General features: G+C 50.4%; 1 protein-coding gene across 1 annotated transcript in view; it reads left to right on the top strand.

Moving 5' to 3' along the window:
- The first annotated feature begins 10622 nt into the window (after window positions 1-10622).
- The window catches only part of LOC104913334 (fibroblast growth factor 1-like), a 4263-nt gene continuing 2858 nt past the window's right edge, over window positions 10623-12027 (top strand). The window contains exon 1 of the mRNA XM_010719286.3: window positions 10623-10650. Coding sequence (XP_010717588.2) covers window positions 10623-10650 — 28 coding nt within the window. The remainder of the gene's footprint in view (window positions 10651-12027) is intronic.

Genomic DNA, 12027 nt, shown 5'->3' with positions numbered 1-12027 from the left:
CAATAACTGACCACTGAAGGGACCCGAGGCTGAGGACAACAGGCTGTGTGGCTCAGCACAGCCCCAGCTCCTGCAGTTCGGGCCAGAAAGGGAATTTCTGGTGAATCAAAGCAGCCAAACCCCCATTCAGCAGAGCTCTGCCTTGGAGGGGATGGGCTGAAACTCACAGATGGGTGATAAAAACGAATTCTGAAATTTCCTGTAAAAAATATTCTGTTTGAATACATATTTAATAAACACTTTGAGATTTTTCCAAGGGTTAAACCTGACGACATGTGACAGTTTGGAATGGCTCCACAGCGGGAGGTGGGACAGGGAGAGCATCCAACATCCCTCCAGTGTGGGGATGTTTTATTTCTTTTCCCTTACACAATGATCATGTCACTGTGCACACACACCAACGGGTACACAGTGCACATCCATGCAAAATGAGAGCGGGGTTGTGGGGAGCAGTTCCCCTTAATGAGCATCCCTGCTCTGCTTACAGAGTGGAAATGAGACGGCAGACAGAAACTTTGGTTGGTCTGCCCTTACAATAAAAGAAAAACCAGCTGTGTTAAGGCGGGGTTCAAAGCCTGATGGATGGCACACACGTCCGAGGTTTGGCCCTTGTAAGCAGCAGACAAATGGTCGAGATAGAGACAGATTGCTTTTGTGTTTGGTTTTGCTTCCTGATGCCAACAGCACACAGAGCAGTGGCAGCCGTGCTGCAAACAGAGCCTGGGGACCCCTGAGGAATGGAGGGTGGTTGCTCGGGTCAGGGCAGAGTGCTATGAAGAGGACCCTGGGGGTCTGCATTTCAGTTGGGAGCACATAAACAGCCAACCAGCAAATGGAGGAACAGCAGCCACACCTATTTGTGGCAGCCTTCCTCTCCAATGTGTTCTGAAGGGCACAAAGCCACAGACAGCACCTCACTGCACAGAGACCCGCTGCTCGCATCGCCTTCCAATGGGAACAGGGAATAAATAGAAAGTTATGCATGAATAAATCTTTTATGAATAAATCATAAAATTGAGTCCTGCTGCACTCCAGGTATGTTTGTGATTATGTTATGCCGTTATGTAACTGGATTTTCCTAATCAGAAACATTATATTCTTGGAGCACGAAACTGGGATGCTCTGCACCACATCACTGTGCACTGCTTACAGCACTGGTGTCAGCCAGATCCCAATGCTCCTCTCCATGGAGGCAATGGCCAGCTCCTTCTTTCCTTACACGGATGTCTGTCTCTGTGTCCAGGAAGCCCCTAGGTGTGCTTCTGAATGACCAAAACCTGGGGAAGGATTCGTGCCCATGCCAGCAGGCAATGGTAGCTTTTCCATGCAGATACTCAACAACATGCTTTAACTCCTGGTTAGCCCTCCCACAGTCAGGCAGTTGGAGTAGATGGTTTTTGGAAGACCCTTCCAACTCAACTGTTCCATTCCATCCGATCCCATTCCATCCCACTCCACTAAAAGCAGGACAGACCCCAGCTCTGGAGTAGAAGCATTCCTCTTGGAGCAGCACCAAGTCAACATGAGCAGCACATCTACCTGCCCACTTGTCTAAGCCAGGAGAGAGGGCTTTGGCCACATGGCTTCTGGGTGTGCATGAGGTGGGGATGCAAAATATGGACAGAGAGAACTCATTGGGTCCTGAGACAAAAGATGGGTTGGAGAGACCCCATGGTGCTGGGAAGTGAAGGGCTTTTCTTTTGGTCTCCGAAAAAGTTGGGGAAAAACACAAGTTAGGACTCCAGAGAGGCAGCAATGTATCTTAGCAGCCAGGTATCTTAGCCTGTTCAAGGGCTAGCACAGCTTAAATGCTGTAAGCTGCAAAGGAAACCCAGAACGACAAACAATTGTAGGAACCTGAAAAACCAAGTTCCTCTGGATTTCATGGGAAGTGTGGTTTTAAATATTCCAACCTGTCTGTCTGAGGGGAAGTGGGCAATAAATAGCAGCCCGGTTGTTATCAAGAGGATGTGAGCTATTTATAAAAAATTCTTGGGCTTTTTGAACTCTGTTTAAAGAGGCAATATCCTTCACTTGGGTAATTGGGGGACTAAAATGCTAAAGCAAACAAGATTACTCAACCACCTTGGGAAAGTTTAGTGCTTGCCTGTGTGTTTCTGAAATTTCCAGCGTATTTAAACAGCTGCTCCATTATTGTCCCCACATCCAGAGAAGAGCACGGAAAGCTCTTTCAGACCTCCCCTCGCTCAGAGATGCAACTGCGTGCTGCTCCTCCATGCATCCGACCGGCAATCCAGGCAAGCAGCTGAGAGCTGCGATGCTTCATTCAATTATATCTCACTGAAATGAAGTGAAAGGGGCTCCTCTGGGCCTTACAACACATCAGCTTCCCAGGGCTGAATGCTTCCAACTCCAACACAGCTCAGGGACCGCTGCAGGGATGAGGAAGGTCGGCCACTGCCCTCCTGCTGCTCTCCTGCTGCTGCCCCACGTCAGGATGCGGCCCGGCCCACAGCCCTGAATGCACCCCATTGACAGCTCATTTTATTTTTCTGAGCACGGCCGTAAGGCAGACAGCACTGCTCCTGTGTGGGAACCGCACACAAAGTGTCCTGACAAAATGATGGCATCGTCTAAAATACACAAACACGCTCAAAAGAAGGAAAACCATGAAATTAAGGATAACAAACAACAAAGAGAAGCTCATACACAGAATCTGTTGGTGTTTATGAGTCACTAAGGCCTTCCTGTCCCATCTCAGAAATTGTGGGAATGCACTGCAGCCCATCCTCTCCCTGCAAACCACTGAGGTGCTGTTTTCCTCCCAGAGCCGGGCCGGGGGCACAAACCAATGATTATTTGTTCCTTTTTTTTTCTTGTCCTTCGAAGTAGGAAACCAAATCTGAGGAGCAAATGCTGCATTGTGTGTGAGCAGGGAGTGCAGCTCGGTGGTGGGATTGTGCTGTGCTCCTGAACAGCCATCCGACATGGGGGGCTTTACAATGGAGTGGATGGAAAATGCCAGGAGAAGCTGAAATGCTCCGGACGTGAGGTCTTTGTAGAAGCCCTTTCTTTACTTGTTAATGGAGGATTTTACCCCCTTCCCCTGCCTTTCTCTCTTCAGCAAATGAGGATTTTCTTTCTCAAATGTGTTCTTTTTAACCTCTCCATGCTGGGTCACTGAGGAGCTGAGCACCACGTCCCAGCTCTGCACTTATCCACACTGCCCACACTCCGGGTTGGGTGGGATGTGTGGGACAGGCACTGCCCCAGCACTGCCATCACAGCGTGCAACCACTTCCCAACTCCAAGCAGAGGCTGCTCTGCCCGAAAGTTGCTCAGTGTTTGCAGCTTCTGCCCGGAAAAAGATGGAATACATCCATAAGGAATGGGTGCCCCAGCAGGACAGGCAGTGCTGCTGGGTGCTGTGTGACAGCCTCACCTGTGCATCCCACGGGAAGGCACTGGGCTCACCCCACCAGGGCCAGCCTTCAGCTTCTCACCAGGCTGCACGTGAAGTGCTGTCAGAGCCACCCGCAGTGCTAAGGGACTTTCATTGCCAGCACTCTGAGTAGAGATAATAACACAAATAAAAAGCGCAAGATGCTCTACAGTGCCATTGCATTCCACAACGCCCAGGCTGTGTGAGAGCGGCACGCGAGTGCCTGGATGCGACAGCACTGAGCACTCCCAAAAGCTCCAGGGAAGTTCAGCCCTGTGTGCTCCTGCCCGAGTCCCCTCCAGAACTTTCTCTGGCCGTGGGCTGGGGATGCAGCGCCCGGTGCAGGAGCTCACAGGAAGCAGCAGCCCTCTGCTGCTCTGCCCAGCCTCAGCCCCGCTCCTCTCGTTCCATCAGCTCACACAGCACTTCTCCTCCCTCAGGGTTTCTTCATTTCCGCCCCACCAGCACTGGAAATGGTGTTATTATAATAACGACTGCGCTACAACAAGATCTGCCCCCAGAATTAGAGGTGCCAGAAGAAACATGGGGGTTAAAAACCCTGAAAGGTCAGCCCTAGGTGTTACAGTGGCACATCCACACCAGGGCAGACATGGGTAAGACAATAGGAGCCCGATGGCTTCCTCATACAGGCCTTAATTCCCCTGGAAGGTAAGGAACAATCCCTGTGTCACGTATTGATGCACTTGGGTACGGTCTGCAGTACGAACACACACACATACTCTTCTCTTTTACATTTTTGCCCGATGACTTGCATGACAAGCCTAATAAAAACTGAGACAAATAACCCAAAACACACAAAAATGTAATACTGTTTTATATTAACTGCCAAAGAGCTTCAGTGGCTGTAGGAAGAAACTGCAGTGAACATTAGAACCAAAATCAGCCAAGTGTGGAGGGAAAAAAAAATGGCAAGAAAGAAAAAAACACAGTTAAAAATCCTCAAGTGGTGTTGAGCTGCAATGAGCCAACGCAGCACTGTGGGCAGTGCTCTGGGCTCTCTGTGCAGCAGTGCTCCTGCACGGCCTGCCCGGAGGGGAGCAAATGGCCCCCAGGCACCACATCCCAACCCATCCCTGCTCCATTTCCTGCTCTCAGCCCTGGCCCAGCTTGCCAAAAAATAAAAGACAACGGCAGCTCTCGATTGCAACACGTGTTTTAAGCCAGGATCCTTCTTCTGTCCCTCTTGCAATATATCAGCAGACTTACCTGAGGGACCTGTTGGCTCTTAGCTCTGGTGACCCCACGGCAACTGAAAACAGGCAGTGAAGGCTCAGAAGTGTGATCTATACCCCAGGACCACATTAACAGCACTGCATGGAAATGGGAACAGTTCTAGAAGCTGATAGCACGCTGAGAACACCCGACTCCAGCTCCGATTGTGCCAAGCAGCTGTGAGAAAGCAATACCAGCAGAAAGGGAAGAATGTTTCCCTGTATTTTCCTAGGCTTTGTGCCACCATGCCAGCCTGGCAGGGCAGGGCAGCCCTCAATGCTGCACTCGGTCAGCAGGCACAGGATGCAGCATCGTGCTGCTGGCAGAGTGGGGTCAGCTCCAACAGCACCCAGCCCAGATCTGATCCCACAGCACCCAGCCCAGCAGCTGTGAGGAACCACTTCCTCAGCCCCATAACAATGCACGGAGGAATTTCCACATATCCCAAGGCTGCCCTGACTTCCACTTCTAAACTTGGAGAAAGAAATACCAGGACATTCCTTTGTTGTTCCAGCTCACTGGCTGTTTGATCTGTTGGTTTGTTTTTTGTTTTTTTTTTTTCTCTCCAGCTGAGTCAATTAAAGAATCCCAATTTCCTCTAAGGAAAAAAAAAAAAAAAACCGTAAAGAGGTCACAAACAATGCATTTGCCTCTTTGGTTTTTAACTAATTGCTTCCAAGTTGGACCAACCTGCCACCCTGTGCTGGTTGGTGTGGTTTAATGCTTAAGCAGCACTTCGGCCAGAGAGCAGAAAGTAATAGGTGCAGTTACACCACATTCCTTCATTGCAGGAAAGGAGCACAGCAAGGCTGCACCTCCCTGGCAGCGGCTGCTTGGGTCAGGGAAGCAGCTGGGGTGTGCTTTGCTCATCAGCAACCCTAAAACAAAAAGTAACGCAAGAGCAGCCCCACCACAGCACAACAGCAAAGCCAGCAGAGTGGTAAACTCCTCCAGGGGGAGGAAACAGCCATTCAGCCAGGAAAGGAGAGACAGGAACCTTGAACATGGGGAGGAGCAGCTGGGTTCTTGTTGCTCGGGGTAATCTGTGTCGTGGCTATTGAGGAGCAAAGAGGAATCATGAGCAGCTGTGGCCACGGAGCCCTCATTATTTCATCTGTCGAAGAGCCCTGGGTGTTTGCATGGAAAAGACCTCCAACCTCTCTCCCGCAAGACTCAAACCTGCTTATTTCATCCTCTAGTTCCAATGGAAGATATAACTCAGTGGAGGCGATGCCACCACCGTCCAGGTCCCATTTGTGATGTCCCAGGTTTGGAAGACCAGGAGCAGACTTGGTGCCTGCTGCCATGGTCTGATGGGAGACGTGAGCCCTGTATGATTCCTGCGGCGCTGCTCCAGTGCAGGCAATGAGTCCTCAGCACCTGAGCACAACTCGAGAGATACAGCGTAGCCTCAATGTGCTGCTGGATGTCATCAGCGAAACCCTCTTGTCTAGGCGTGACAGAGCTGCAGCTTAGACCTCTGTTTTCTCCTTTTATTTTTTTGGTGGTATCTTATCATTCAAGAGCTCATTAGCCAGGAATTCCTCGTGCTGTTTATTTTCCATTTGTCCATATGTTCCTCGCAAACTCAGCTTCGTCTCTGTTTTAAGTTTATACTTAGAAGCAGTAATTGGAAGGGATGAAAAAAGGCACGAGGGAAGGGAACACAAATGCAAACAAACTCAGCAGATATTTCAGATTCCCGTGTGTCCCCGAGAAGCAGCATCCATCTGAGGAGCAGCATCCATCTAAAGAACAGGATCCAGGATCCATACTGTTTTGATCACACCGTCGCAGCTCAGAGCTGCCGCCGCCCAGGACACGGTTGGCCCCTCGGTTTGGACTGTTGTCCATAGAGGCAGTAATCCCAATCACTACATGCACAGAGCAAAACCTGGAGATGCATCCATGCAGCGCCGCTACCTGCCCAGGCAGCCCCATGCCATATGGGTCCTCTCTGTCTTCTCCCATTTCAGTTCAGTAGTGTTTGTTTCCTTTTTCTATGTCAATTCAGAATCAGTTTTGGCTTGTCTGAAATAAAAGGGTATTAATCTGAAATGGGATTGAACCATTACAACATGGTGCATGTTTCCTTGCAGATAAGGCCTTATTTTTCAACATGGCTATTGCAAAACACTCATCATAACATCGGGACACCCCATAGAATGGAAAGAAGGAAAAAAGGTAGGAAAAGTAGTGACTGTGCAGAGTGCAAACAGCAGACGGGGGCCATTGGTCAGCAGTTCTCCCCCCATTCAGTGCATAGCCATGAAAATAGGCCATAAGATTAATGAGAGGATTGATTGTGACCGCAGCACACAGCAGTGATTCGTGCCTCCTCCACGGTCTTCATTTCTGATCAGAAATAGTGATTTTCTGCCAGATCAGATTAAAATCTCTCTCTTGCATCCGAGGGCAGAGACCTCAGTCCCCCAGGAGCACCCAGTGCGGGGGGAGCCATCAAGCCCTGCATGACCCAATGCAGCCTGGGCAATGCACCACAGCACATGGGGGATGCGGAGGCGGAGAAGGAAACCCCTCCTGCAGGGGCTCCAGGGGCTCAGGGCCATTCAGACTACAGCCCTGCAGGCTGAGCAACCGGCTAGATACACGACATTAATTAGGGGGAGAAACTTAAGGCAGACTAAATACTGGAATTCACAAACTAAAGCGCAGCACATCATGATCGGAAGGGGAACTTCCCAATTTGATTGCAGAAAGCAATTTACTTCAATTAGCAGGGACATGAACAGAGCCCTTGCTGTCAGATGGGCTTTGTGAGGGGTGGGAGCCGTGCCCAGCAGGAGGGCAGCCACCCTTGATGGTATGGGAGCCATCCCCCAGGGTGCAAGGATGGGGAGGGTATGGGCAGAGCTGTCCCTGCCCTGAGCTCTCCCCTGCCCTGCTGCTGCACAGAGTGTGCATGGGGCCATTTGCAACAGCTTCAGGAAACGTGGGCCCATAAAGTACTTCCTCCTTCTCCTTGCTTCCAGCTGGAGATGCTCAGGATAATTCATCTGCAAGGTCTGGTGAAAGCTCTTCTAGAAAACTGGCACTGAAATGGGGCTGAAGGGAGGCAGATGGTGCCCTGCTTGTTGCCTCCCTGTCCCACACCAGCACCCAGTGGTTTGTCCTGGATGGTTAAGAGCCACTCAGCTCTCCATCAAGCTGCAGACAGCACCCAAGATGGGCACTGCCTGGGGGCTGAGAGCAGGGCTGGGTGCAGGGGTTGCCTCAGAGGCTGGTGGCACATTGGAGACCCCTCCAAGCAGAAGGTGGGGCTCAGTGCAGCACTGCACCACAAGCTGCCTTCAGTGCAACACATACAAGGGCTGGCAGAGAGGGAGCAGCTGCAAAGAGCCCTGAACGCTACATGCAATCCGTAGGCTGAAGTAACTGGAAGCAATTCAGTGAGGCTGGGCAGACCAGCAGGGAGGCAAGGCCCCGTGTGCCACATGAACCAAACCGTGCAGCCTGGGGCAGGAGGATGCTGCACTGGCCCCCGGCCGCCTGCACATCTGCAACGCCTTTTGTTTTTTCTCTTTTCTTTCTCCCCCTCACCGACCACTTTAAAGGCCCCAATGAGGCCCTAATTAGGAGTGCAGTTACAGCAGCGACCTGGCAGGGCAGTGACCTCCGGCCGCGGGCAGGAAGCTCAGCTGTGGGTGGGCTGAGGCGAGCCCCAAACAGCCCCAAAGATCAGTGCTCGTGTGCAGTGCTCTTCCTCCAACTCCACCATGGCCTCAGCTCCTCCATCTGTGCCTAGCAAATTGGAACCTTGCTGAGCACCCATGCGCTGCACTGCTCCGGCACACGGTGCCCATCCACGCTGCCCCACGTGTCGCTGCCACCACTCAGTGTCACCCCGTACCCTGGCATAGCTCAGCAGCACCTCGTGCCCCAGCACCGCTCAGTGTCACCCCACTCCCAGCACAGCTCTGTGTTTATAAGCAGCACTGCCTGCGGCCGCCCCACTCCCTTATCACCGCCACGACCTTTGCTTGTTGCAGATTAGTGGCTGGAGCCAGTTGGATTTGTTTGATTTCTGTTGATGGTTATTAGGCAAAGGAAGTGCCAGAAGGGATTTTGACCTCGAGTTTAAACCTATTCCAATTAGAGCCACTGAGCCTTTAATTACTGCACTCCAATTGCTTTGGTTAAAGCAACAACACAAACAAACACAAACCGGGTTGGAGATGGGCTTCCTTCCCACCGGCCCTCGGCCCTGCTGCAGCTGGCTCCTGCCCCTTCCGTGCTCATAGCAGGGGCACGTGCTGGTGTGCAGGGCTGGAATGCAGGCACCGGGAACGCCAAGAGGTGAAGAGCACTTTGGAAGCATTGGTTTCCTCCTCAGTATTGAGCAATTCAATTAAACCCCCCCCACAAAAGTCAGCCCAGAGCTCTCTAGCAGCAGGAGCAGCTGGAACACGATGGGCGGCAGCAGCCCCAGGAACAGCCCTGCAGATGCTCTGCGCTCAAGGAGTTTCTAAAAGCACTCCTTAATCCAACTGCTACCAGTTGGGGTTTATAATGCGTATTTTTTGCAACGCATTTATTTATTTTTCCTCCCAATTAAACCTATACCATGTTTTATATATGACGCAATGAAAACAGCAGTAGGTCCTGTGAAAACTTCATTCATTAAGGCTGGGAAAGACCTCTGAGCTCCCCATGCCAACCCCAGCCCCCCACACCGTGCTCACTGACCACAGCCCCACTGCTCTGAACACCTCCTGGGTCGTTGACCCCCCCCCGCTCCCTGCTCGATGCCCTCCAGCTAACACCAATAAGAACAACTACTGCCACTGGAGAAGTCACCAAACATGAGTCAGCCATCGGCTTTGTGTGGCCAAAACACAAAGCAATGAATTCATCACAGCTTTTTTCATGTGAGAAAGGATCTCTGCAGTACAGCAGAGAGGTTTTTAGAAGCCTTTACTAAATGTAGCTGTACCAATCAGCTTGGCAGAATGATCTCAGACTGCTTTCAAACAACAGCAAAAGAAAAAAAAAAAAAAAGTTAAGTGGAAAAAATTTAGGAATTTAGGGCCGAAAAAAAAAGAAAAAAAAAGAACAGTTGTAACACAGCCAAACTACTTCTGAGTAACACGTGCTGATGTCAGAGGGCTGAGGACAGCGCCGGGCCCAGCAGCTCCCAGCACCAGCGCATCCCTCCTTGCCCGCAGTGGGCCGTGGGGACGGGGCAGGCACTGCCCTGCAGCACTGCCAGCAGTGGGAGCAGCAGCCCGGCCCAGCAGCCCAGGCCGGGATGTGCTAACAAGCAGAGATCTCAAGAATTTCCCAATGGAAACGTTACAGTGAGACAAAGAGAGCATTTTAACCATGGCACACAACACGGGGCACAAACCATTCCGTGAGGTGAGGGCTCTGCGCGTTTCCTCCTCCATGAACCCCTGGCAGTAGTTCCAATTTAAAAACTGCTGCGAGGTTACCTCCTGGAAGTTACTTTGCAATAGATCCAAGAAGACTTCAGGTCCCAGGAACCGCAGAGGCAGACACATCACTGCTACAGACGTCGGCTTTGCAGGCGTTGGGTGGGAGAGCTGTGGAACGCCCCGTGCCAGGGAAGCCCAGCTGGAAGTTTGCTTCACAGCAACCAACAGGTCCCAACACCACAGCACCTCTGAATCCTGCCTGAACCCACACAGAGGTTTATGCTGCTGGAAAGGGAAGGCAGACTGGCTGCCACAGGGCAGCTGGGACAAAGGGATCCAGTGACCTCACAGGGCCACAGCTGTGGCACGCAGCGTCTGGGCTGCCGGACCCAAGGCAGCTGTCTGAGCTCGGATCTTTCAGCCCTCACTGAGCACAGATGTGGGCTTCTTCAAACCCTGCCACCCACCCCCTTCCACAGGGCATCCCTCCCTGCCCGTGGTCCTTGAAAAGAATGGCTGGAAGTGTTTGTATAGGACAGCTGAGCTCTAGGTGTCTGCAGCACCAGGCCACCAAGTGACGAGAAACAGGAATGCCAAATATTCCGGTTCTCTGGATGCGTAAGTCCAAATAAGGCCCATATGCCAAGAGAATAAACAGAAGGCTGATCTACCAAGTTTGGGCAAATGTTCCTCAGTGCTCCAGATTTCGTCCTGCAGCATGAACTCAGTAATTCCCTCTGCACACACTTATTTAAAAAGGAAGTTCCCATTAATCCCCATCTATCTCTGTCCGCCCAACTGCCTGGACGTCAGGAGAAGACATTTGTGAAGTTCAGCCTTGAAACAGAACTATGATTTAATCATTTCAAAAAGCAGAAAACTTACGTGAGACTGAGAAAAACCCAGCACTCCCAAAATCTATGGAATTGCTGTCTCCTGAACTGACAGAGAGACCAGTGCTGCAGACTGGCCTGGGGATGGCAAACCTGGATACAGAAAGGAAGAAACAGACCCTGGAGTGGAGGAAGAGTCACATCTGCATCACGCCTTCCGTGCAGCTGTGATGAAATTCCTGCAGGAAACCTGCAATGGGGATCAAGAACCAGATGCAGTCGGGCATTGAAACTAAATTAAACACTGATCTACAGCAAAAATTGCTACATAAGTGACATTTATTAATGTTCTGCTATATTTACAGTTTTAACATAGTAAAACTCCAAAGTGAATTACCACTTGGCAGAAAGCACAAAAGTGGACATTAAATCTACATTTATAATGCATCAGAATCTCTGCTAACACAAATTATAAACGCAAGAGTTACAGGTATGTTAGGAATCGTCTCAAAAGTCCCAAGCCAAAGGAAAAAAAGGCCTTTATTTTGCAAGGTATTTTTTATACAAAGTTGCAACGTGACCTTTCATCTTTACACTACCAACGTGTACTGTGAAAATTCCTATTTAGTCCAAAAAGTAGGTAGTACGAAAGTATACTACAACACTGAGAATATCATAGGCTATTAAAAAATTAATACTTGTGCCACCTTCAAAATAAGACTCTCTCCCACTTAATTACACCTCACGATTCCGTGCTGTAGAGCCCAATTTTCCCTCTCAGACAGACAGCACAGGTGGCGTTGGCATTAAGCAGCAGAAAGGTGTGTAACCATAGCAGTGCCATCACTTCAACTTTTGAGATCATCCCTTCGGGGCAGTCAGCATTACACGCACCGTACACCACAGACCAGAGTCCCAACCTGCTGCTAGGATGCAGAACGAAACAAAGCAAGCCTGTCCCCTGCTGGCTACGGGGCACAGCTCATGCTACCCAAATGACTACAGATACTAGATAAGGCTTCATTAGCACATCACAGACTCGACTGCAATAGCTTTTGCAAACATTAGCCACTAACGATTTAATGATTACAGAATTCCGCATTAATTATTAAAATTTTACACCTAGAAACAAATAGAAAGAAATGCTTCTCCTTTTTTTTTT

This window comes from Meleagris gallopavo, chromosome 15 (assembly GCF_000146605.3).
Source record: "Meleagris gallopavo isolate NT-WF06-2002-E0010 breed Aviagen turkey brand Nicholas breeding stock chromosome 15, Turkey_5.1, whole genome shotgun sequence".
NCBI lineage: Eukaryota > Metazoa > Chordata > Aves > Galliformes > Phasianidae > Meleagris > Meleagris gallopavo.
Note: the sequence above shows the minus strand (reverse complement) of the source record. Positions and strands in the feature narration are given on the sequence as shown.